Source organism: Centropristis striata, chromosome 11, assembly GCF_030273125.1.
Source record: "Centropristis striata isolate RG_2023a ecotype Rhode Island chromosome 11, C.striata_1.0, whole genome shotgun sequence".
In the NCBI taxonomy this organism is placed as follows: Eukaryota; Metazoa; Chordata; class Actinopteri; order Perciformes; family Serranidae; genus Centropristis; species Centropristis striata.
In genome coordinates this window covers 36,293,936-36,321,689 of record NC_081527.1, presented here as the reverse complement: position 1 = coordinate 36,321,689, position 27,754 = coordinate 36,293,936, and the positions used below count along the sequence as shown (strand labels likewise).

Below are 27,754 nucleotides of genomic sequence, written 5' to 3'. Positions count from 1 at the left end.
TTAAACTTTACTTAATTAAAGGTGCAGAATTTACGGTAATTTTAAAAGTTGTAACGTAAGGTGGCATTTAATGATACATTCAGACTCTTGCTCAAGCTCCGATGCATGTGTGAGGCATAATATGTTTGTGGCTACTAATATCGTAAAATGTAGATTAATCATAATATAATGGCCTTAAGTGAGCCTAAACAAAGTAACACAACGTATTCCTCTTGTTTTAGCAAACAATATAATTATTGTGAACTTGCAGTTATCATATCTGGCCATTTATATACTAATTGCAATACTTTTAATACTGATTTTGACCGATGTGTCTGAAATATAGTTAAACTGAATTGAATTGAATGGAAGTTCCCATAGGACAACTACTGTGATGACATGCAAAACTCCTTCAGAGATGGAAAAGTTATCAGCAACATTATTTTTAAGTAAGTGCTCAATGTAGAGCTAAGGCCAGACATATATAGCAATGCTATTTTATAAGGTGAATATCTGCTTTGTAAGTAAAATCTTAACATTCAATGTAGATAGGAGCTGTAGCTGTCAGCCTTAAAATGTAGTGAGGTTAAATGAAATATAAAATTTGCCTCTGAAATGCAATGGAGTATGTATGTAAAGTTGCATAATTTGGTGATACTCAAGCACATTTTTCATAGCTTTGTTCCCACAGGGAGACACCTAGAAATGTCCTGAACACAGCAAAGTGAAAAGAAAGGAGAAAATACAAGCAGAATGTAGAGTCTCTGCAGACACAGACTGCTACACACTGCTAGTGGGCCATAAGTGATGATTGATTAGAACAGCTATTCTCAACCTTGGGGTCGGGACCCCAATTGGGGTCGCGAGATGATTTCTGGGGGTCGCCAAATCATTTTGGAAGTCAGCTCTGTATTCACTGTGTTAAAGTGTTCATGTGTTAATGTGTTTTAGTCTTTTTGGTCATTTCATGTCTTTTTTTGGTCATTTCTGGGATTTTTTTTGTCATTTTGTGTCTTTTTTTTGGTCATTTTGTGTCTGTTTTTGGTCATTATATGTCTTTTTTTGGTCATTTCGTGTCTTTTTGGTCATTTTGTGTCTGTTTTTGGTCATTATATGTCTTTTTTTGATCATTTTGTTTCCTTTTTGGTCATTTTGTGTCTTTTCTTGGTCATTTTGTGTCTTTTTTTAGTCATTTTGTTTCTTTTCTGCATCATTTTGTGTTTTTTTTAGTCATTTTGTGGTCATTTTGTTTGTTTTTTGGGTGATCTGAACTGTGCGTGTGAGATTCTGTTCAGTGAGCGGGGGTCGTGGACAACATGCATGTTAAATTGGGGGTCGCGACTCAAAAAGGTTGAGAACTACTGGATTAGAAAACCCTGCATAGTATACACTTGTAGTACTGTATTTGAGGAAATGTTGTAACTTACATTTATCACTTACTGCAGTCTCTCTCTGTTCATTCACTCCTAGATTACCGTTTCTATGCAGTCTCCTGATGGAAACCAGCTCTGGTGCCCTGGCCAGTCCCTGTGGAGCCTAATTGGTGAACATGTTCCTGAGTCAGGGCTGCCAAAGATCCACACAGCACTGGGCCACTCCCTGGTTGACATGTACACAGAGGTACACACTGAGGTGAGAGTGTTTGACAACAATATTTCTTATTTCTGTGGTCATACCACATGCTTGTCATGCTTTGAAGTTAGAAAATTCCTCTTCAGATTCAGCGGGTAAAGCTTGTTTCATCATTCATGTTTTATTCGATGAAAGAATTCAGACACTGGTTCTGTTTTGGGTTGGATCCCAGAAGAATACAACCACAGCATCTAAAGGAATTTCCTTTTTAGCTCAGTTCTGTGGATCAAAGACATTTGCTCAGATAAGCAATCCTGACTAAACAGTTTATGAACTGCGTTTTTAGGTTGTGTAAGTAGGTTAGTTTGGCTGCATACACTCATTAATTCCCAGACTCCCTAATAAAAGTGAAATGTGGGTTAACTGGCACTGTGCAGCACTGAAATCCAAATGTGAGCCAGGCAGACAGACATCAATATTTACTCAAAGTCAGCTAAACTCTCTGCCCCAAAGCTCCTTGCGTGGAAAACATTCAGCTCTGGCAAAATGACCTCACCCAAGAAAGACTTGCTGCTTGATGAGAAACATCCCCGGCTAGGGTGGTGTGCCATAAAGCTCACTATAGAGGCCAATTTAAGGTCAAGACTAAGTTGGGAGGCAATCGTTTTAATGGGTCAAAGTGATCTAAAGCAGCTATTCTCAACCTTGGGGTCAGGACCCCAATTGGGGTCGCGAGATGATTTCTGGGGGTCGCCAGAAGTCAGCTCTGTCTCCACTGTGTTAAAGTGTTAATGTGTTTTAGTCGTTTTGGTAATTTAATGTCTTTTTTGGTCATTTTGTGGGGTTTTTTTTTTTGTAATTTTGTGTCTTTTTGGGTGATTTTGTGTCTTTTTTTGGTCATTTTGTGTCTTTTGGTCATTTAGTGTATTTTTTTGGTAATTTAGTGTCTTTTTTGGTCATTTTGTTTCCTTTTTTTGGTCATTTTGACTTTTTTAGTCATTTTGTGTCTTTTTGGGTAATTTTGTTTCTTTTTTGGGTAATTTTGTGTCTTTTTCTGGTCAATTTGTGTCTTTTGGTAATTTTGTGTCTTTTCTGGTCATTTTGTGTCTTTTATTGGTCATTTTGTTTCTTTTTAGGGTGATCTGAACTGTGCTTGTGAGATTCTGTTCAGTGAGCGGGGGTCGCGGACAACATGCATGTTAAATTGGGGGTCGCGACTCAAAAAGGTTGAGAACTACTGATCTAAAGCAACAAACAAACAGAGTGATACCATGTATGGTCACAAACCATGAATGAAAATGGAAGAATTAGGAAGCATAATCAAATTTTAAATAACAGGACTTACTGATACTTCATAATTGAATATGTTACTGACAAGGTGTCTATCCTGACTGTTGAAGTGAATCTAGGGCTGTATTTTAGCTTATAATTATTTTTAACTGTCCTTTTTTTCAGTTCACATATAAAAGGTTTACATTTTGTATTCCAGGAGTCTGAAATCTTATCATCAAATGTTTTGTTTTGTCCAACCAACAATGCAAAACCTTAAGGCATTCAAATCATAATAATATAAAACAGGAAAGCAGAGGAAACTAAATTAAATGATTATACGATTACCGAAATAGCTAATTGATCAACTAATTATTTCAGCCCTGAATGACACTCAGAGCATAACACTGCATTAAAATGAAATGAAATGCAGTCTGCTGAGGGAACATTCCTTTGAAACTGAATTACATAAGAGAGGTCATGCCATGTGCTCTTAAGATGGAGTCTGGAGTTGTGGATTTCACTCAAAGAATTCTTTTTATCAGCACTTTGTGTGGGACATCGAAATCTCCGTATTTGCTGCTTTCTTTCTTATAATCGTGTATTCCCAGCCTTTCTCCCTCTTGTCTCTCTGTCTTCTTTGCTTTTCTACTATCCTACCCTCTGCCATCTTCTATTGTTTTTCTCTTTCGTGTGTTTAGTATCAAAATCTTCCCATCTGTAGATGTTATCAGCCTGCAGTCAGCCAACAGGCCAGTCACTGTTTGCAGAAAAACATGTGGGCAAAATCTGTTTCAGCTCTGAAGCCATGCCATTTAGACACTGACCACATTTTTTTGTGACTTTTCACTTTTCATGTGACAACTACAATATAATATTTCTTTCATATGGAACACTCCCATTCACACACACACACACACACACACACACACACAGGCAGGTACACACACTGATATTATTCACAATTAAATTATCAAGTTAAATGGCTTTTGACAATACAAAAACTGGATTTAAAGCACTATTGAAAGAAGTATTAAACCATAAATCAAACCAGAATGATGCAGAGTGATTCAGCTCACTATACACAGCACACACACACACACACACACACACACACACACACACACACACACACACACACACACACACACACACACATAGAAAGAGGCCCAGTAAGCTTACTGAGTCAGGGGGTCGGTATAACAGGGTTAAAGAGGCTAATCCTCAACTGTTGATAAGACCGTTAGCAACACATATTCTTTGACTGAATTGTGTCTGTGTGGAGAAAATATTGTGTGTGTGTGTGTGTGTGTGTGTGTGAGACTTTCAGTATTGGGCTGATGTTTTTTTTTTCACCTCCAGTTCAGTGGAGGCAGCGGCTGGCTGTAAAGCTCTCAGACAGAAAGAAAGACTTAGACCGAGAGCTTTAAGAAATGTCCAGGAAAAAAACCCAAAACAAAACAAAGCGCCTTATTTAACTCTTATTCAACCAGTGCATGCAGGTTTCCCTCAGTTATTACATTTACTGCAGGGTGGATCACTTGTCTGTGTCTGCCGGTCTGTTCTTTCTCCCCTCTGTCCCTGTCTGTTTCTCCTTCAGCCATGTAATGAATTCCATCCCTCAGTGAGCCACTGTGAAAAGTAATAGTTGATCTGCAGGCGACTCCTCCATTCCTCAACACCGCCAGTCCTCCCTCCATCAAGGTCTCCATTGTCTCCGGCGGTTAGATCAGAGGCAACATTACCCTCTCTTTTCAAGTCTCTCTGCAAGGCCAATCTCTCCGTGCCTCCCTCTGCACTCTCTCACTATACTTTCTCTCTACTCTGAAGAAAATGAGCCCTTTAAGTTAAACATACTCTAAAACCTGGTTTGAATAATTTAACATAATAGCTTTTAGGTTTTTTTTTTAACTGACAGGTTTTAACAGCGTTCCCTCGAAATAGCTCCTGGATGAGATCAACAGTCTCACAGCAGAAGGGGGATCCAGAAACAAATTGTTAGCTTGTGAGCCATGAGTCGTGTAACATAAACACCTCAACACCCAACGACAGACAGAGGAAGCCAGTGTGTGTGTGTGTGTGTGTGTGGTGTGTTAACTGTCCTCCAGTGTATTCTTTTGAAGTGAAGTCTTTCACTGCAACATGACAGAAATGATTGGCAGGCAACAGGTGTGGAGGTGTTAATTGTATCCAGACACATATGCACACAAACATTCACATTTTAACATTCTTTCTCCTTTTTTTCTTGTTTGCTAATTTTCCTCCATCCTCCATCATGGCTAAACTGTGGCGATTTTTCAGCATACAGTACAGGCCAAAAGTTTGGACACACACCTTCTCATTCAATGCGTTTTTCTTTATTTTCATGACTATTTACATTGTAGATTCTCACTGAAGGCATCAAAACTATGAATGAACACATATGGAATTATGTACTTAACAAAAAAAGTGTGAAATAACTGAAAACATGTCTTGTATTTTAGATTCCTCAAAGTAACCACCCTTTGCTTACTAGAATATCAGACATGTTTTCAGTTATTTCACACTTTTTTGTTAAGTACATAATTCCACATGTGTTCATTAATAGTTTTGATGAATTTACAATGTCAATAGTCATGAAAATAAAGGAAATGCATTGAATGAGAAGGTGTGTCCAAACTTTTGGCCTGTACTGTAGGTTCGTGTTAACATGCAGGATACAAGCTGCTTAGTATGAAAGTACACCTTGGCGTTCACCCCTTCTACCGGCTCAGAGAGGAAGTCAGGCATAAAGACTGACCTTTTCCACATTTTTTTTCAATTCCTTGATCTTCACTGATAATCCTACTGTAGCAAAATGACAAAGACTAAAAAGCTGCCTGTGCCAGCAGCAGAAAGGGCTGTTTGTAAACTCCATCATACTCAGTCTGTCCTACATCTGCAAGACATAATGTCGTGGAAAAGCATGTTAATATGGTGTGACATAAATATGAGACAATACTTTCACTAAAAAGTTAATTCAGACTTTTGTGCGACTGATATTTCCATCTCAATAGTCCACCATTTTTAATATTTTAAATACAGAAACACTACCGGTCAAAAGTTTTAGAACACCCCAATTTTTCCATTTTTTATTGAAATTCAAGCAGTTCAAGTCAAATGAACAGCTTGAAAGGGTACAAAGGTAAGTGGTGAACTGCCAGAGGTAAATAAAAAAAGGTAAGGTTAACCAAAACTGAAAAATAATGTACATTTTAGAATTATACAAGTAGGCCTTTTTCAGGGAACAAGAAATGGGTTAACAACTTAACTCTATGGAGTCTTGAGCTATTTTGTCCATTTTTGAATTCTTTTCATGTCTTTGTAAGTCATTTTGTGTCTTTTTTAGTCATTTTGTGTCTTTTTTTAGTCATTTTGTGTCTTTTGGTGTCTTTTTTTGGTCATTTTGTGTCTTTTTTCAGTCCTTTAGTTCAGCATAAAATGTGATTTTGAATCTTTTTTTATTTTCAAAACACTATCATGCTCAATAAAGAATTTTAAATGTTGCAAATGTGCGTTAATTTCAGAGCACACTGAGACATTAAACTGCATAATTTTCAATTAAATTCTGGAAAAGTTGGTGTGTTCTAAAACTTTTGACCAGTAGTGTATATTTAGAACTTTCTTTGACACTCTAAAATATGGATCTCTGTGCTTTTAGCCCCAATCAGGCTTTTTTTTTTTTTTTTTTTTTTTTACAGTAGGTGAAGGTTCAGGAGACACAAGTACAAACAGTGTAGTGTTCCACTCAGGTGCTACATTAAAGAGGAATCCTGCATCTCCCCATTCTACTGAGTAAGCACCAATACATTCACAGTAAAATTGCTTTTTTTCACAGATTATAGTCATATTTTGGACTCACTCAGACTCCAAAGGAATAAGATAATCCTCCACTGCCTTCCTTGAGACATGAACAGTCCTGCTATCAGCCTCAGTCAGGGAGGCTGTCAGGAGAGTCACAGGATGACTGATGTCTGGATCACTGCTTGCAGCATATAGCAAGTGGACTGTCCACTCTGCTTTAGTAGAGTGGATCACTAAATCAAATGAAAATATTTTCATCTATCAGTACCATCACATAAGCTGTGAATGTGTCATCTGGACTGACAGAAATAGATAGATAAAGCTCCTCTTGTGAATATCCTGTTAGTATGATACATTATGGTTGTATAACCCCTCCACTAATCATAAAAAATAATATTTGCAGGCGGAGAGGTGGCACAAGCTGTGGCAGCAGAGCCAGCAAGGCAACAGCTTGAGCAGGGCAGGGACCCCACTCCCACGCCAGCAGGCCCCTCTAGCTGACCCCCCTGTAGTCAAAGAGCTGCTGAGAGCCGAGGTCAAGATGTTACTGCAGACTCTGAGAGAGAGAGCCAGCATGGAGGGAAGGTAGGTGTTGGATCTCTCATGCATACATCTACTCCACTGTGCATTAGTCAATTTGTAAAACATTGGGGGTTTTTTTCAACTTTGCACAGATTTGGGCTTTCTTTTTTTAGATTTATGCCTACTTGCACAATGTGAGGAACCATTAAATACACTCAGAAAGAAACCATACTATTAATGCCAGTGATAGTAATGAGATATTGATATAAATTAGAAGAACCAGAACACAAATTGTCTTTTTGTTAGTCATTGTCGAATGTGAATGTATGTATGTTCAGTTCAGTGAGTACTGATACGCAGTCAGAGATAAAATTAAAATAAAAAAATACACAGATCCATTAAAAATTCCACATGATCAACCAGATTCTTATCGACCATTAATCGATCATCGATTAATTATTCCCATCCCTAAATAAAACAATTTTTCCATATTTAATAACACTTCTACCTCATAGTTGCCGCAACTTTGATGCATTGTATGTGTGTGTGGGGAGTCTGTGGGGTTAAATCAGTTAAGTAATTTAGAAAACCAGATTAATATAGACACTAAGAAATACCACTGATTATTGACCAAGACTATGGTTTTTCTACAGTGGTAGCCATATTAGAAGTTTTAGAAGCAGCTTTGGCTTACCCCAAGGCAGATTACGCTCTTTTATAAAAACTTTATACTGTCACACACAATTTATCAGTGAGTCAACTCTCAGCAATTAGTTAAACTTGATGACTTCTGACAAGAGAGCAGAAATTACATTTTTGAACCAAAGTCCTCAGGAAATTTACTTTTTTTAATATTCTGTTTGAATTCAAATTAAAACATTTGACAGCTTCAGGCTTCGAGGCAATTTAGTTCCAGATGTATGAACCGCCATTAGAGTCGACATTTACATGATTTATTTCTCTAATATTCAATGAATGTAATTTCCCTCTTGATCTAATTTGTTAGTTTATTAGCTAGAGAGCACACCACTTTGTCTTTTTTTCCACAAGCCAATAGATGGTATGGATAAATAGATTAACACCCTGCTCTCACACTCTCTGCGTCATCTTTTCCCCAACAAAGACTGCCATAAAACGCTACATTGCGTTCCCACGTCAGTTACAAATTAGATGGAAAACAGGAGAACAAAGGTTTTTGGCGTAGGGATGTAGCAAGCTGGTTTGGGAATTGCATAACAATAGGACAATTATTGGAGGCAAACTTCCATGCATTCCACACCAAATACCAACAAACACTTGATTTTAAAGGCCCAGTCACTGCTGTCTTTGTTGGCTTAGGTATATGTTTTGGTATGTTGATATATTTTTTGTCTTAACCCTTGTGTTGTCTTAACTTTCTGTATGCACCACCCGTTAAATAAAGCAGTTGGATTGCATTTTAAAACCCAAATCTATTTTGCATGAAGAAACAACCTGTCATTCATCACAAACCTTGTAAATATTGAGGTTTTCCCTCTTTACAGTGGAGGAAAACTGTGTTTAATCAGTGGAATACACTCGTTTTTATTACAGCACACCTGTCAATATTGGTTTACTGTTTTACTAAGGGGGTTTATTTTTTATTATTTTTATTGCTAAAAAGGTACTGCATAGGTGTAAACATAATTTTTTAGCAAGCTTGCGTGCATCCATGCGCTAATGCATGCATGGTTTTTATGATTTTTGTGGTATGAAAATGATGTTATAGCTGTCGGGTCAAAAATGACCCCTAAGACAAGATTTGTACCCTGTTGGTGTACAGCTTTCATGGAAATATGAACAAAGGTAATGTTTAACTTTTTCTAATTTTGGGGTGATTCTAGAAAAAGTAATTGAATTTCAAGTTGAAAAAAGATCTATAAGGCGGTTTCCCCTGCTGTTAAACATAGTAGCGGGTCATTTTGACCCCTAAGACAACACAAGGGTTAAATGCATAAAACTGTCCTTTATTCAGTTGTTTATCAGTGAAGTGCTCACAGTGAGAATGGGATGAAACTTGGTACTCTGTGTCTGTTTCTCATGAAGCACAGTCACGAGGGATTAATAAACTCCTCAAGAGGTCGTAATAAAACTTTCTAATTGCTGTTTGGTTTTTAATTTCTACAGTTAATCTTACAGCTCAGATCAGAGATGAGCTTGTAGGACTCGGCGTTTTAATGACGTATATTAAAATACTTCGATTAATGTCATAAAAACTGTTGGCAGAATAATATCAGCCAGTGGCACTGCTCTTCATCCTTCACATTGCAATTTAAAGGCCTAATTTATTTATCAGAATGTGTTTGTGAGGATGTGTGTGTGTGTGTGTGTGGGAGTGTCGAGGCACTATCCCAGCAACTAGGTTGCCGTTGCCAAGAATGTTGCCCTCTGTCACCTCTCAGGTTTTGTCAAGGCTTTTTAGGGAAAAGCAGGATTGTTCTCTGTTTATGTGACAAACCATTTATTGCCTGTCAATTTGTCAACTTCCTTTTTATTGTGATTTTCTTTTTTTCTGTGTCTGTTTATGTTGGGTTGTTAATCTATAGGCTGCTGGCAACTCTTTAGTGGTTTGGTTTTTTTTGTGTGTTACCTTTTGTGTGTTTGTGTGTGCGCTCATTTTGTATATGCCGTCATCCCCAGACCTCTATTAGGAAACACTGTTCTTCAGTGTTGCATTACTTACATTACTCGACAAAAAGCCAATGGGATGTTGCCATTGGATTTTGGATTTCTGCAGAAAAAAAGCACTGTGGCAAAACAAAAGTTTATTTTATTTGCATGTTTTGTACAGCAAGATAATCTTCACAATTGAACACCAGTTTTATGATTTTTGAAGCGTAAATGCAATCTCCAGAAATAAAAAGTTAACTTTACGATAGAAACAAACTACACCATATGACTTATTATGTAATTGACTGACATATTTTATACCTTACAACAAAACATAAAAATCTCTTAAGCTTGTTTAACAACAGATCTTTTTTCAGGTATCTAACAAAATCACATTTACAAAACACCCATTGACGCCAAGACAAGTGCATAAATGCTAACTCATGCCTGGGTTTTTGGACTCATACGGTGCACACTGTGTAATACTACAGGACACGACACACCATCTAAATCAGGGGTGTCAAACTCAAATACACAGTGGGCCAAAATTTAAAACTTGAATAAAATCGCGGGCCAACATTGAACAAATAAACCTTTTAATATATACCAAACATGTTTTGCTTTAACATTAAATATGGAACCAACAACGCTTATAAACATACAATATATAACTAAATAGTGCAGACATGCAAAATCAAATTTCAAATAAAAAACACATCAATGTCATTAATTTATTAAATAAAAAATAAATAAAAATCGTATGCCTCTTTTCTATTTGCATCCTTCTGATTTAATTATCAAAATAAACTTTTTCAACAGGTTAATAAATTCTGCCGTTCTTTTCTCCATTTCTGGGAAGGGGTAGCTGGGAGACAGCTCTAGCTTGAGGTTGCTATGACGACTGTCACAGAGGAGCGTTTCTGGGTCCTGTCCTGATTGACGCGCCAAAACAACAGCAGGGCATTGTGGGATTTGTAGTATTAGCGGTAAATGCGCCATATAATACCGGCGGGTCAGCTTTTATAGTACAATAATAATATAATAATTTGGTATTGCCTCGCGGGCCAAATAAAATTACACTGCGGGCCAAATTTGGCCCGCGGGCCAGAGTTTGACACCCCTGATCTAAATGGTTGCAATTTGATAAGGTTTAGGCGCAAAAATTACTTGGTTAGCTTTAGGAAAATCAGCAAATGGGTTCTACAGCTGCAGCTGCCCCTCTTTCCAGTGGACACCAGTGCTTCTACCATAAATACCAATCAAACATAATGAACAGATCGACCAAATCTGCATTCTGAAATGCACCCGGTATGAAGCTGTGCAGACAGCAGAACCGGGCTGGAATGTGGTGCAGCCACACCTGGTGGAACATACTCAGGAGGATCAGGATCAGGTTTCGACCTGTCTTTTAAAGAGTCCTCTAGTTTCTTCTTTGCTGTAACAGTCACTTCTCCTGCTTCTCTGTCATCATCCACGGACAGAAGGAGCTTTAGTCCTCATGGTGGCACTAGAGGAAATATCAGAATATCACCAAAGTTGATAGAAGTCATCTTCTGAGAGCCATGAATGTCTTTACAAAATTATACAGTACAGGCCAAAAGTTTGGACACACCTTCTCATTCAATGCGTTTTTCTTTATTTTCATGACTATTTACATTGTAGATTCTCACTGAAGGCATCAAAACTATGAATGAACACATATGGAATTATGTACTTAACAAAAAAAGTGTGAAATAACTGAAAACATGTCTTGTATTTTAGATTCCTCAAAGTAACCACCCTTTGCTTACTAGAATATAAGACATGTTTTCAGTTATTTCACACTTTTTTGTTAAGTACATAATTCCACATGTGTTCATTAATAGTTTTGATGAATCTACAATGTAAATAGTCATGAAAATAAAGGAAACGCATTGAATGAGAAGGTGTGTCCAAACTTTTGGCCTGTACTGTATGTAAATTCATCCAATAGTTGTTAGCTGTTTCAGTTTGGATGAAAGTAGTGGAAAAAACCAACATTGCCATCTGTTGAGCACAACGGTTGCACCACTGTTATCTTAAGTTTTTACTTAAATTGAAAAAATGTGTAGCTAAGTTTGTGCAGTCAAAGATATTTCACGCATCGAAAGAAATATAAATTGTACAGTGCAACTCTGATGCTTGTTATGACAGCTCAGTTGACAGGCATTTATTTTGAGGTAATCTTTCAGGGGTTTCTTTTAAGTCTTGATGACAGCAAGACCTGATGTTTAAGCTGACAAGCCAATATCTATAAGGCCACAGGTCTGATGCCCACAACAGCACTGTGTCTTATTAAAGTGTCACTGAGCGAGACCTAGACTGAGGCCGTACAAGCTTGCACACCACAAGTCATTCTTGTAAAGTGGTTTGGGCCGGGATGTAAATGAATTACAAGAAGTCCCACTCAGAGGGAGAAATATAGCCCATTGTTATTGGCCGTGTAGGAGCACTACCAAAAAAAGTATTTGTGCCACACAGACTGTGCCAGCAGCACAAATCGCTTTTTCTCTTTGAAGTTGGCTTCGGTATACTTGTTGACCTTGATGCATGGTACTGTGGGCGAGTGTGTGTTTCAGGCCTTTGATCATTCAATTAGGCTAAGGCCCAAGTGTGTATCAGCTGAATGGCTTTTAGGAGTAAACCCAACACACTTTCCCATAATAACACTTCCACTTAATAATGCTCCACAGCCCGCTATTTGTCAATTTAGTTCGATTTAATACGCTTTTGTTGGCATGGAAATTGAGAAAATATTGCCAAAGCATCAAGATAGAGACCAGCAACTTTCTCTCTCTCTCATACTCTCTGCTGGAAATTGTTTTGCCTGTGTATGATTTTAACCTAATTTACCAGACATATGAGCCAAGAAAAATTGTAGCAAAAGCCTAACTAACTAATGTGCTTAAAGCCACATCACTAGGAGGGGAGTAAAAATAGCTCTCATTCCCATAGCAGATTTTTTCCTGTGATTTGAACCATTTGAGGGTGTGAAGGTGGGTGTGTACCTTGTAAAAGTCAACTGATTTATCTTATTGGCCTCATTCTGTGTGTGTGTGGTCCTGATGCCCCAGCCATCCACCCACGCTCACAGCCACACCTCCATTGTATTGTCTGAGTGGCTCGAAAAGACGTATTTACCCTCATGTAGGGACTATAAAATGAAGCAGAATTGACCAGGCTGTCACCCTGCCTGCTGCTGACTACACCATCTGCTTGCTTCCTTTTTCTCCCAGGGATCATTCAGAAAAAGAATCCCGCTGCTGTTTATCTTTTTATTCCTAAAATCCGTTTTTTAATTAGGAAGTAGGAATGATCTGATAATAGAGTTCTAGTAAATGCATTTATGGAACTGAAAAAAAAAACACCAGATCATCATGCATAAAGCAGGAATGTGACCTCTGTTCAAACTTCAAATAGTGTAGCAGTTTTCATACATGTTGCAATGCAACACAAAGTGCTCTCAGAACCAACCTGGTCTCACAGAAATCCGTGAAATAGCCACGGATTTCGTTTAACTCAAAATCCGTGGAATAGCCACGGAATCACTCAAATTTCCGTGAAACTGACACGGATTTCGCTACAATGCAAGTTAATGACAGTCATATTTTTCTGGCAAGATCTTCACCAGAAAGTGATTATGTACATTCACTGAGTGAATATTTAGAAAATAAAACATATATTTCTCGCTAGAAATGTGATCAAAATCCATTTTTATGCAGAAACAAAGTCAAAATATTAATTTTTTCACTAAAAATGAGAGAACTGTCCGCCATGTTTTTTGTTCTGACTGCCGGAACCGTGAAAGTCACGTGACTTGGAACAAACCAATAGGAACAAATATCCATTGAATAGCCACGGGATATGACTGTCATTAACTTGCATTGTAGCGAAATCCGTGTCAGTTTCACGGAAATTTGAGCGATTCCGTGGCTATTCCACGGATTTTGAGTTAAGCGAATCCGTGGCTATTTCACGGATTTCTGTGAGACCGGGTTCCTCAGTACACATGTAAGCAACTGGAAACAATTAAAAACATAAATCATTAAAGTGAAATATTAAAATGATTAATGCCAAACATTTAAAGACAAGATAACAATAAAGATATAGAAATAAAATGAAATCAAGGGTATAAAACAGTAGAATCAAAAACCCAAGCTAACGTAAATATTTTAGTTTATGTATTTAGATATCAAAACTTTCAGTATATGCATATTTGTCCAGCCCTGCTGAAGACTCTTCAGTGTAAACAGTGAAAGAGCTGCAAACACAGTAAACCAACTTGTGTAAAGAAGCTTTTTCTTTTATCATGTGCTGTTGTTGCCATAGAGATGGTGAGGAGCTCCTGTTTCGGTACAAACCTGAGTCGGTGCACTACGCCCTGAGTCACCTTGACAGCTGTTACAGAAACTGTAGCAGCCCTGGAGATACTGATAATGAGAGCAGGTAAGTAACACTGGTGCAACACAACTTGAATATTTTACTGAAAAAAGTGTTTTTCATTATAGATAAAAATCTCTTGCAACCTTGCTTTTGTCTCCTCTTTTCTTCAGACCGAGCTCTCACTGCTCGGTCCAGTCCGATGCTGAAGACCAGATTGAGGCAATGAGAGACAAGCTGAATGTGATTGACATCGACCAGGTGGTGGACCGTCTCAGGTGAGCTGTGTTTCCCAACCTCTTTGACCTGTGACTAGAACCTGATCAATACTCAATTTATTGGGCCGATACTGACCTCCTGAGTGTGTAACAGTCAGCTTCAAGCCAGAGACTCCTTGGAAAGTAACAACTTGCTACTTTGGGATTTGTCACAAAATTACCCAAAAAAGAATCAAATTGACCTCAAAATGACACAAAATGATTTTTTTTAAAAAGACATGAAATGACCAAAAAAATTACATAAAATTAAGCAAAAAGGGACTCAAATTGACTACAAAATGACAAAAAATGACCACAAAAAGACATGAAATTACCAAAAAAGATGTAAAATGACCAAAAAAAGACACAAAATGACCAGAAACGACACAAAATGACCCAAAAAAAAGACACAAAATGAGCAGAAAAGACACAAAATTACCTAAAAAAGACACCAAATTACCAAAAAAAGACACAAAATGACTAAAAAAACACAAAATTACCAAAAAAGACACAAAATTACCAAAAAAAAGACACAAAATTACCAAAAAAGACACAAAATTATAAAAAAAAGACACAAAATTACCAGAAAAGACACAAAATTACCCAAAAAAAGCCACAAAATGAGCAGAAAAGACACAAAATTACCTAAAAAAGACACAAAATTACCAAAAAAATACACACAATTACCAAAAAATACACCAAATTACCAAAAAAAAGACACAAAATGACCATGAACATGGAGCTCTCACCTGATGCTAAAAGTCAAAGACAAGCTTCATTCTCTACAGCATGGAGGGAGAAGGGGCTCAGTTTCCCTTTAATCCAGACACATTCAAACTAACATTGTTGCAACAGAGTTAAGGGACAGTTGAGTTTCCACAGCATTCTAGATCTTTTTTTTTTTTTTTAGTGATAATTCTTATGAGCTCTGTGAGTCTGTAAGTGAGTTCCTCGAAGCTTTTTCCTTTTCCTCTTTTCCCCCCTTAATTTCCCCTCAACTCTCCTCCCTGCTTCACACTCCATCCCTCCTTTCTTCCCTCCATTCCTCACTTTGAGGCCCACGGGGCAACACAGTCACTGGGGCTACCTTAGGAGAGAGCCTCCCTCCCTCTCTCTCTCTCTCCCTCTCTTCCTCTCCCTCTCTTTCCCATTTCCAGACTCGACCAGAACAAAAGGCCCCATTGTCAGAAAATGGATCCCAGAGCAGGCAGAAGTTTCTTTTTCATTTGAAAGAAGTGAATAAAGTGTACAACGGTTATGTAACCAGAGAAGGAGAAAGTGTTTGGCAGAAGAGAGGAAGGGGAAAGAGAAATGGGACAGTGTATCCTCAGTAGCCTTATGAAAGCTGGAGAGAATAAACTGTGAGCAGACATCAAGTGCACCTATTCTGTTTTCACTGGCTCAGACGTGTGATTGGGTTCTACCCGTCTGTTTATCTAACTGCCACTCTGTGTTTTCCAACATTTTCAAAATGTTATTTAGTGAATACTTGTCAGATTTAACCATTACACAGTCCTGTAACAATTTTAAGCAAATTGAATGTGCTGCTTTGGGAGTTGATCATACTCAAAATTAGGATAAAATATCAATAAATCAGTATAAAATATGCAGAAGAATTTTTACTGCATTTTACAAAACAAACCTCAGTGATTATGAAAATAAGCCTCAGCTTTCCGTAAAGTTGTTTGGCTGTGTGAGCGTGTTGTGACTATCAAATGCACATTTTCCACTTTGACCTAGATTTGAGTTTTTTCAGGGTTTTTTTAAATGAAAAACAACTGGAGTACTGATGATAAACATCAAGGCTGTCTTTCTTTCTGTCCGTCTGTCTGTCTGTCTGTCTGTCTGTCTGTCTGTCTTTCTTTCTGTCCGTCTGTCTGTCTGCCTGTCTGTCTTTCTTTCTGTCTGTCTGTCTGCCTGCCTGTCTGTCTTTCTTTCTGTCTGTCTGTCTGTCTGTCTGTCTGCCTGCCTGTCTGTATTTCTTTCTGTCTGTCTGCCTGCCTGCCTGTCTGTCTGCCTGTCTTTCTGTCTGTCTGTCTGTCTGTCTGTCCTTCTGTCTGCCTGTCTGTCTGCCTGTCTTTCTGTCTGTCTGTCTGCCTGCCTGTCTGTCTGTCTGCCTGCCTGCCTGCCTGCCTGTCTGTCTGTCTGTCTGTCTGTCTGTCTGTCTGTCTGTCTGTCTGTCTGTCCGTCTGCCTGTCTGTCTGCCTGCCTGCCTGCCTGCCTGCCTGCCTGCCTGCCTGCCTGTCTGTCTGTCTGTCTGTCTGTCTGTCTGTCTGTCTGCCTGCCTGCCTGCCTGCCTGTCTGTCTGTCTGTCTGTCTGCCTGTCTGCCTGTCTGTCTGTCTGTCTGTCTGTCTGTCTGTCTGCCTGTCTGCCTGTCTGTCTATCTATCTGTCTAGGTCTCTCCTGATGGATGAATCTGAAGCATTGAAGAGGCTGGTGAAGCATTTTAAGGTAAGAAGAACCATATGGAGAACAGCCAGCTACCAAATTAATCTTTAATCTTCTTTGTTTTTCAGCTGTCAGTGCAATACTGATCCGAATCCTACAATTATTAATAGGAAACTAGGCCAAAACCTAAATATTGATTTGCTGTATTTATGCAGCTGTGAACAGTTTTTACAATCAAAATTCATACAGTGTAACCTTGTTAGCATCCTGAGTTATGATGCTAGTCCTGCCAGTCTGGATATCCTGTTCATATTACAGTATATGTACAGTATAGGACTTTTTCTTCAGGCACACTATGCACCATTACACCAAAAAGAAATGTTCTAGCTGTCTTGCGCATCATTTTTTTAAACATCTACCCCAAACTCGGCCTGAATAATTTGCTTTCTATGACATTTTACTAAAATGCTAAGTCTCATTTTGGGACTTTTTTCTTTCTTCCCAAAACAAGGCAGTTTAAATCCCTATTTAGACTCCTTCAGGTAGCTCTGATAACTCTCTATTGGCACTAAAGCCTTGCCAAGTTTCCGTCTTCATACACAAACACGCACAAACTTGCACGCACTCACAGGAAACCTGCGAGGGATCAGTCTAAGCTTGTTTTTTTTCCATCTGTCTGGCCAAGAGCTCCGCAGTGCTGAGTAAGATCGATCTCTTTCCAATCACTGAAATGACTTAATAAATACATACAGACACACACACACACATTGACAAAGAAACACACTAGCATGCCTACAATCTGCTCTATTGTGATGTTGCTCTGGTATTATGAGAGAACCAGAGTGAGTCACTTAGAAGCCAGATCTAAAACTTTTCTGCAGACCAGATGTGGGAATTATCTCTCTGTACCGTGTGTGTGCGTGCGTGCGTGTGTGTGTGTGTGTTATATTTTCAGTTTGTCTGGAAACAAGACAAGTTGAAAAAGTATATTGAGGAAAAAGCTAACCGACAGTATCTCTCTGAGTCTTTTGTGCTTCAGATGTTTGTTGAGAATCAAAAGTAATTATGGTTCATGACAATAGAGTATCATTGTGCCTCTTGTATGAAAGACCTACTTATTCAAATATTTTTTTCTGGCAAATGCAGACTGTAATTTTCTACCGCTATAGGGTCTCTGAATCAAAACCATAACAAAAGATGTTGTGTGGGGTCATGAAAGTTGTTATTTTCACCAGCATTGTCTTCATTGCAGTCAGCGTTTCTCGGTCAGAATCCTTCAGTGTTTATCATTCAGGAAGTTTTTACCATTAGACAAATTATGCACAAGTCTCCTCCTCTACAAAACAAACAGACATGGTGATTAAAGCAGGTACAAAAAAAACACTGAATAAAGCAATTTTATCTTAAAAATCAGCCGACATGCTGCTAACATTCGGTCAGTTTGTTTCTGATAATGTTGATCCAGATGTCTGATGACTTTAATCCTTTATCTGGTTCAGAAATATATTTAAAAACACCCTGGAATTGTAGTGTAACTATGTGGCTAAAAACTGGATAAAAAAAATTATCAAATTAATGATCAAAATGATCAAAAAGACACAAAATGACCCAAAAAAAGAAACAAAATTACCAAAAAGACACAAAACGACAAAAAAACAACACAAAAAGACCAAAAAAAGGAAACAAAATGATTAAAAAAAGACAGAAATTGACCACAAAATGATTAAAAAAAGACACAAAACGACCACAAAATGATAAAAAAAAAGACACAAAATAACCAAAAACGACACAAATTGACCACAAAATGATAAAAAAGACACAAATTGACCACAAAATGATAAAAAAAGACACAAAATAACCAAAAAAGACACAAATTGACCACAAAACGACAAAAAAACAACACAAAAAGACCAAAAAAAGGAAACAAAATGACCAAAAAAGACACAAATTGACCACAAAATGATAAAAAAGACACAAAATAACCAAAAAAGACACAAATTGACCACAAAATGATTTTTTTTTAAAAAGACACAAAATGACCAAATAACACACAAAATGACCAAAAAAAAGACATTAAGTGACCAAAAACACATTAACACATGAACACTTTAACACAGTGGAGACAGAGCTGACGTCCAAAATGATTTGGCGACCCCCAGAAATCATCTCGCGACCCCAATTGCGGTCCCGACCCCAAGGTTGAGAATAGCTGTGTTAGACAACCACAACCTAAACCTCACCGGGCATTTTCACTACAGGAAAACATGAATTTATCTGTGTGAAATAGAGTCAGGACAGGACATTATTGGCTGTGTTTTTCCAGTCTTAAAGACCTACTAAGGGTGTGAAGCTGATTGTAGGGACACTTGTCTTGGTCATCATGAGGCGTTTTACAGTAAAGGTGGTTAAATGTCTTCACAAAAGGATCCCGCAGTAAAGCACTAATGTGGCACTTTCCCTGTAAAGAAATAGTCTCCTCAAGCAAAGGCTTGCTGTCTGGATGTTGGTGATGCTGTGCAGTGCAGTGCTTCATTGGCTATGATGTTGCAGTCATATCCCGTGGCTATTCCAACATACAAAGTGATTATGTACATTCACTGAGTGAATATTTAGAAAATAAAACATATATTTCTCGCTAGAAATGTGATCAAAATCCATTTTTATGCAGAAACTAAGTCAAAACATTAATTTTTTCACTAAAAATGAGAGAACTGTCCGCCATGTTTTTTGTTCTGACCGCCGGGACCTTAAAAGTCACGTGACTTGGAACAAACCAATAGAAACAAATATCCATGGAATAGCCACGGGATATGACTGTCATTAACTTGCATTGTAGCGAAATCCTAGTCAGTTTCACGGAAATTTGAGTGATTCCGTGGCTATTCCACGGATTTCTGTGAGACCAGGTTCTAGTTTCTACATAGATATTACAATTTCCCTAATCAACTGACTTTCAACGCATTCTTTGAACAACTGAGACTGTTTGCATGTGGATGTTACTGTTGAACTGGACCAAGTTGTTGTACAAGCCTCCCTCGTTTGTGTTTTGTACATTTATGATTCGATCATACTGTATCAAGCCTCTAAATGGCTGATTTGGCTGGATTTAATAGCCGTTATATAATTTAACTGCATGAAATAACACTAAATCAATAGCAATCTCAGCTGCGCCATATGTAATGGTGATGAGCAAGTCATGACAGCCCTTTATACAGCACACTTCAAAGTATTTTGACCTCAAACAATGTGAAGCATAATTCAGTAGTAAACACTGTCTTCACAACAAGACTTTTCTTGACATTTAAAATAGTTTCCTCACACAAACTGCAACAGACGTAGCTAATTATAGCAGGCCTTGAAATACACAAACCAGATGTTACAATCATGATCTAAAAAAATGTGATTTGAGTTGGAAGGTCTGAATGTTTTCCTGCTTAGCATTGTCACTCTGGGTAAAATCCTCCAATCTGTAGCACAATCCAAATTCCTTTTCTCCATCAAACACATTTGCTTATTGGCAATTTTGGTGCTGTGGATCAGTGACTTATAGTGAAGATATATGTTTTTTTAGCACTAGGCCAATTTACTAGGCCAATTAAAAAAATTGTTGTCCCTATTAGTAACTTAGACACAAAAACAAGGTAAATTATTGTCCAGGTTGAAAAATTCAGAAGTTTCCATGTAAAATAGCCATAGACACTTCCGTAAGGGGCAGGTGGTATTAATAATATTATTAGCTGAGCTCTGTAACACTCCTGATGCTGGGATATTTGCTGTGGGTGAGGGATTTGTCCCTAGAAACAGTAGGGACGAGGCAGACGTGGACTAATGATGGTCAAGGTGAGAAATTAGAATATTGACAGAACACAAAGTATAACTTTTTATTCCACCTTCAAACCAGTTTCAATAATCAGATCATAACGTGCATACACTGACCCCACTGAATGAAACATTTAAACTAGATAAAGGCAGGTTTTCTGTCAGGATGTTGAGAGTTTTTGCTGGTAAAAGAAGTAGATCAAGCTTGGCGAGCATGGTTCCAGTATCCAGCAGAACAGATGGCAGCCATCAGAAGCTGCTTTCAGCTGGATATCCAACATGGCAGCAGGCACGGTGACCCTCGTTCTCCTGTTTCTGGTTCTACATCAGCTGAGAGACGTGATGTGATGTGTATGTTGGCTGTACAGAAGTAAATTTGGGTTCTAGAGCTTCATGGATAAGAATAATAACGGCAACAAGTTTTCCTAAAATATCAGCAAGTCAGCACCGTGACCACAAAGCCTATTTTCAGAGCGTGCGCGTGTGTGTGTGTGTGTGTGTGTGTGTGTGTGTGTGTGTGTGTGTGTGTGCATGTTTTAGAGTTGTTTTGGGTTTCAGTCACTTTACTGTCAGAGACAGCAGACATACTTGGTCTGGAGCTCTGAAAGACAACACTGGGAGATTTGGGTTTGAATCCCATTGGGAAAACAGACCAAAAATATATGTTTTCGCTGTCATTCTTCAAGCCTGTGTGTGTGAGTGTGTGTGTGTGTGTGTGTGTGTGTGTGTGTGTGTGTGTGTGTGTGTGTGTGTGTGTGTTTTCTTGTACTTCCTACATAGTGAGGACCGGAACACGTTTTTAACCAACAGAGTGAGGACATTTTTGCAAAGTGAGGACATTTCGGCCGGTCCTCACTTCTTTAAAGGTTTTATTGAGATTTCAGACTCTGTTTTAAGGGTTAAAGGTTACATGATAATGATAATTAACTGAAACTGTATTGTGTGGTTACAAAACTAACTAAAATTATAGTGAAAATGTCCTTCGTTTTTGTCTTTCTCAACTTTTTTCATACATAATGAAGATGGATAAGGCAAAGGAAATAAAGGCAAAATTTATAGTGACCTCTTTTAATCTCTCACCCAACAAATACCCCATTATAAAAAACTAAAACTAAAATACACTCAAACTAATAAAAAAACTGAACTAAAACTAAAGCATTTTTTTTTAAATAATAAACTAAAACTGGCAAACTCACTCTGAAAATGAAATAAAACTAACTGGATTTGAAAACAAAAATTCACAACAAAATTAAAACTAAAACTAATGAAAAATTCACTGTTCCAATGAGGGGTCCTCACAAAGATAGAAGTACAAGAATGTGTGTGTGTGTGTGTGTGTGTAGTCTGTGGTGGCTATAAAAACTCTTCATTAGTGTGTGTGTGTGTGTGTGTGTAAAATCAGGAGAGGAGGCTGCAAGTCACTCACAAACACATGAAGACACACTTTTCAATCAGGTCTTTGGTTTTACAGTCTATGGGCACACACACACACACACACACACACACACACACAGCACTATGGTTTTCATTTGCTCTGGATATAGATATTTGAGGCCAAATTATGATGGAAGACTGCTGCTCAATCGTTTAGTGGTCACACTCACACATCCACACACACATTCCTCTTTCTCCCTCTGTTATTTTTATTCTTTTCCCTTGTTCCTCTGCTATTTCCAGAGGCTCGTGCTTCCTTGAACATGTTTAATACATTTACCCTTCTACTTTTCCACGTCCACTGCTGTCACTAGAGGCTGAACGTGTCCTAGTTTATGTAGTGGCATTATGTTAAATACGCTCAACCTGCATGATTAAACACAAGCGCTGCCTCATTCTGTCCTGTGTCTTGTGTTTCTTGCAGGGAGGTATTATACAAAAGTGTGGGAGTCAATGTGAATTTGATAAATCAGAACCTACTCTTGCAGGTGAGCCCAACATTTTGGTGTTTTGCTTCCATCTGGTGGTGTTTTTATTGTTTAACACACAGTGTGTCTTTTTCTCTTACGTCCCATTAAATCTGTAGCTATGTAAAGATACATTTTCGGATTAAATGGGAGTGCTAATGATTTTTCCCCCACATTCGTTTATTAAGTAAATGACAGTAAAACTTTTTGGAATAATCTAGAGAGCCTTTTGGTTAAAACAGAAATTGTATAACTTGATTTTTTTTTGAATTTTTTTTAAATTATGCAATAGTTGGCTGTCATCTTTTGACGATTTTCTGTAATTAAGTATCTGACAGTGTTTCTTATGGTGGCCCTGAAGTGCAAACCACAACGGCAAATCAGAAAACACAACAACAAAACACAACAGCAAATCATGTTTTCTGTTTTGTTGTTGTGTTTTTTCTGTTTTGTTGTTGTGTTAAGTAATTTTTCATCGTGTCTTTTGATTTCTTATTATGTTTTCTGTTTTGTTGTTGTGTTTCTTGATTTGTTGTTGTGTTTTTTATTTTTGTTGGGTTTTCTGTTTTGTTGTTGTGTTTCTTGATTTGTTGTTGTGTTTTCTGTTTTGTTGTTGTGTTTCTTGATTTGTTGTTGTGTTTTTTTATTTGTTGTTGTGTTTTCTGTTTTGTTTTTTAATTTGTTGTTGTGTTTTCTGTTTTGTTGTGTTTCTTGATTTGTTGTTGTGTTTTCTGTTTTGTTGTTGTGTTTCTTGATTTGTTGTTGTGTTTTCTGTTTTGTTGTTGTGTTTCTTGATTTGTTGTTGTGTTTTTTATTTGTTGTTGTGTTTTCTGTTTTGTTGTTGTGTTTCTTGATTTGTTGTTGTGTTTTCTGTTTTGTTGTTGTGTTTCTTGATTTGTTGTGTTTTTTATTTGTTGTTGTGTTTTCTGTTTTGTTGTGTTTCTTGATTTGTTGTTGTGTTTTCTGTTTTGTTGTTGTGTTTCTTGATTTGTTGTTGTGTTTTCTGTTTTGTTGTTGTGTTTCTTGATTTGTTGTTGTGTTTTTTATTTGTTGTTGTGTTTTCTGTTTTGTTGTTGTGTTTCTTGATTTGTTGTTGTGTTTTTTATTTGTTGTTGTGTTTTCTGTTTTGTTGTTGTGTTTCTTGATTTGTTGTTGTGTTTCTTGATTTGTTGTTGTGTTTCTTGATTTGTTGTTGTGTTTTCTGTTTTGTTGTTGTGTTTCTTGATTTGTTGTTGTGTTTTCTGTTTTGTTGTTGTGTTTCTTGATTTGTTGTTGTGTTTTTTTATTTGTTGTTGTGTTTTCTGTTTTGTTGTTGTGTTTTTTAATTTGTTATTGTGTTTTCTGTTTTGTTGTTGTGTTTCTTGATTTGTTGCTGTGTTTTCTGTTTTGTTGTTGTGTTTCTTGATTTGTTGTTGTGTTTTTCATTTGTTGTTGTTTTCTGTTTTGTTGTGTTTCTTGATTTGTTGTTGTGTTTTCTGTTTTGTTGTTGTGTTTCTTGATTTGTTGTTGTGTTTTTTTATTTGTTGTTGTGTTTTCTGTTTTGTTGTTGTGTTTCTTGATTTGTTGCTGTGTTTTCTGTTTTGTTGTTGTGTTTTCTGTTTTGTTGTTGTGTTTCTTGATTTGTTGTTGTGTTTTTTATTTGTTGTTGTGTTTTCTGTTTTGTTGTGTTTCTTGATTTGTTGTTGTGTTTTCTGTTTTGTTGTTGTGTTTCTTGATTTGTTGTTGTGTTTTCTGTTTTGTTTCTTGATTTGTTGTTGTGTTTTTTTATTTGTTGTTGTGTTTTCTGTTTTGTTGTTGTGTTTCTTGATTTGTTGCTGTGTTTTCTGTTTTGTTGTTGTGTTTCTTGATTTGTTGTTGTGTTTTTTTATTTGTTGTTGTGTTTCTTGATTTGTTGTTGTGTTTTTTATTTGTTGTTGTGTTTTCTGTTTTGTTGTTGTGTTTCTTGATTTGTTGTTGTGTTTTTTATTTGTTGTTGCGTTTTTTATTTGTTGTTGTGTTTTCTGTTTTGTTGTTGTGTTTCTTGATTTGTTGTTGTGTTTTTTATTTGTTGTTGTGTTTTCTGTTTTGTTGTGTTTCTTGATTTGTTGTTGTGTTTTCTGTTTTGTTGTTGTGTTTCTTGATTTGTTGCTGTGTTTTCTGTTTTGTTGTTGTGTTTTTTAATTTGCCGTTGTGTTTTCTGATTTGCCTTTGTGATTTGCACTTCAGGGCCACCTCAGTTTCTCATGCTGATTTCATGAGAGTGATGATTTCAGCATTTTTGACACTCTTGTGTTTGTGTATGTGCAGATTTGAAAGACCTAAGAGGAGCTCTACAAACGGACTTAAAGCTCCGCCCCTCTTCGCTTGCTGATTCACCGTCAGCCGCCTCCCCTCTCCGTTCGAAGGAATTGAAAAACAGGTTAAGGTTCGTATCTCTTGCTGTTATTTATGACGCTCAGAAAGCCTCTGTTTTTATGAGAGCAATATCATTGTTCCCAGAAGAAGAGTAGCATAAAAGCTGTTCTTTTATTTGATATTTTTTGCAAAAAAATGTGACTAAACAAAAGAAAGGGAAGCCACTCAGACCAACACAATGGACTGTTGGACCTGGGCTCCTCCTAACCGAAACCAGAATTAGAAACTGGCTGCAATCAGACTGTTCAACAGCAGTTTAGTTTAGTTTAGTTTATTATTAAGATCCCCATTAGCTGCAGCAAAGTCAGAGCTATTCTTCCTGCGGTCCAACAGTATCAAATATACAGTTAAAAACACAAAACATAATAAATATATTAATAAGGAAAGTTTAGTCATGAGAATCTTTCCTGCAGCACCACATAATGCAGCATAATGTTCCACCAGGTCACTTTACTGCTTTATTTGCACTACATCTGTTTACATCTGACCACATTAGGCCTATATGAGGCCTTCTGTAATTTTTCTATATTATATATGTCATATACCACTTATAATATACTGTATATATCTCTGCATATATTTAAATATATTTATTCATTGATGTTCATACTACTATATGCAACAACCTATTTAACCTATTTAACATGCTAAAATATATTTTCTCCAATGTGCAATATCTGTAAAAATGTAAAGTACTTCCAGGAAACAAACAAACACAAACAATATATATTAATGATATACAGTACAGGCCAAAAGTTTGGACACACCTTCTCATTCAATGCGTTTCCTTTATTTTCATGACTATTTACATTGTAGATTCATCAAAACTATTAATGAACACATGTGGAATTATGTTCTTAACAAAAAAGTGTTAAATAACTGAAAACATGTCTTATATTCTAGTAAGCAAAGGGTGGCTACTTTGAGGAATCTAAAATACAAGACATGTTTTCAGTTATTTCACACTTTTTTTGTTAAGTACATAATTCCATATGTGTTCATTCATAGTTTTGATGCCTTCAGTGAGAATCTACAATGTAAATAGTCATGAAAATAAAGAAAAACGCATTGAATGAGAAGGTGTGTGTCCAAACTTTTGGCCTGTACTGTATGCCAAATAGCAGAAATGTATGTATAGAATTTATGTACATGTCTTATTTTTTACATTCTTTAGTCTGTCTTCTGTCTAAATTTTCCCTTCACGGAATAAATGAAGTCATATCTTATCCTGTCTTAAACTAAACTTAATGGAAACAAAGAAATAAGTACAAAGAAAGAAGCTTAAGTATCTACATTGTTGCTATTTAAACTGTTCTTATTTTCTTTGTTTTAATCCAAGAAAATGTTTCTGAATCTGACTCTTATTCTGATTCCTTCCATCCAGACTGTCGGCTGGAAAAAGGGTTCCTGTTTCTGATGAGACTTTGCGAACTTTAAGCACAACATCAGCCCTGAGACCACATCCCCCTCCTCCTCCTCTGAGCCATGCTAAACCCAGGCCCCCGCTCAGAACTCCTCCTAACAAGACCTCTGCACCAGCTAAACTCATAAATAGTTCTTCAGTGTCTCACGGACAGCAGAGAAGCACATCTGCCTCCACTGAAGCTCAGAAAACACAAACGCCTATCTGCAACAGGATCATCACTCCTGGGCATGTGAGCAGCCACTCCCTGACTACTAGTCCTAGTTTTCACATGACGTCTCCAAGAAATTCACCAATCCACAAAACCCATATGTCACCCGAACGCAGCATTCACAGCCTGAGCAGGAAGTGTGATCTGTTGCCACATAGGGAGAGAAGAAGCAGCCCTGCCTGGAGGTCAAGGAACATCAGTACTGTCTCCTCATCCCCTCGCTGTGATGCAGATTCGACAGGGAAATCAAAGACACAAAATGGGCAACAGAGTCGTATTTGCAGAGGGAGTTTAGTGTCAGCAACAGTGCAGACAGATAACGAGAGAAGGAAAAATACTTCTGAGCGTCTCCAGTCTGCAACTCCTGCACAAACTGTCGGTGGAAAGAGCAACAATAGAACGGATCAAAAATCGAAAATCACCAAACAGCAAAGCCTAGTAGCCACATGCACCCACCCTGCATCTACACAGACAAGTGGACAGTTGTTTACTTATCCTCAAAGACCACTTGAGGGCGCCACAAGTCAGACACAAAGTGTCCAAGAGGAACAGACACAGCTGGAGTTTATCAGCAAGTTTTACCAGCCAGTTCCTCCTGCAAGGGTGTCAACTTAAGACCAGACAGCTGATCCTGAAACAGGATGATAGTCCTGTTGAAGGAAGAATGCAAGAGAGCTTGTCTTTTATGGGATTAAAAAAATGTGGACACATTGTATCTTCTGGACATTTTTTCTGTTTTTACATTGTGATAAGACATCACTGAATCACTGTTATATTTGGGAGCATGGTAACTTGCATATGTTGTTTTTATTCTAGAATAATCTCACATCTGTGTCTTGTCCTCACAGGGCTTTTTCCACAAAGCAAGAATCAAAATGAACTTACACTGTCAGTAATATGCCGACAATTAATATGAGTGCTTGTAATTTTGCATTGTCTAAATATTTGATTTAAAAATGTGGGCTATTTATGAAGGTGAAAAGAATCCTGAAGGTGTTTATCCAACTGTCCTTACAGAAGCACAAAGCAGAAAAGTAAGGGTGAATGAAACACAGTCTGTATACACACAGAGGGTAATAAAAGGAGGCATCATTAAAGTTACACCTGTGTACAGGCTTTTAGGTTTATATTTATTTGATACAACTGGGAAAACTTGATTATTGCATGGCC

General features: G+C 37.4%; 1 protein-coding gene across 1 annotated transcript; it reads left to right on the top strand.

Moving 5' to 3' along the window:
• The first annotated feature begins 1,291 nt into the window (after window positions 1–1,291).
• ccdc24 (coiled-coil domain containing 24) lies at window positions 1,292–27,614 on the top strand. Its single transcript, XM_059344835.1, has 8 exons — window positions 1,292–1,611; window positions 7,046–7,227; window positions 14,140–14,256; window positions 14,364–14,468; window positions 16,845–16,899; window positions 22,514–22,577; window positions 24,843–24,960; window positions 26,335–27,614. The coding sequence occupies exons 1-8, from the start codon at window positions 1,462–1,464 to the stop codon at window positions 27,197–27,199; spliced, it is 1,656 nt and encodes a 551-aa protein (XP_059200818.1). The 5' UTR covers window positions 1,292–1,461; the 3' UTR covers window positions 27,200–27,614.
• Window positions 27,615–27,754: the final 140 nt, after the last annotated feature.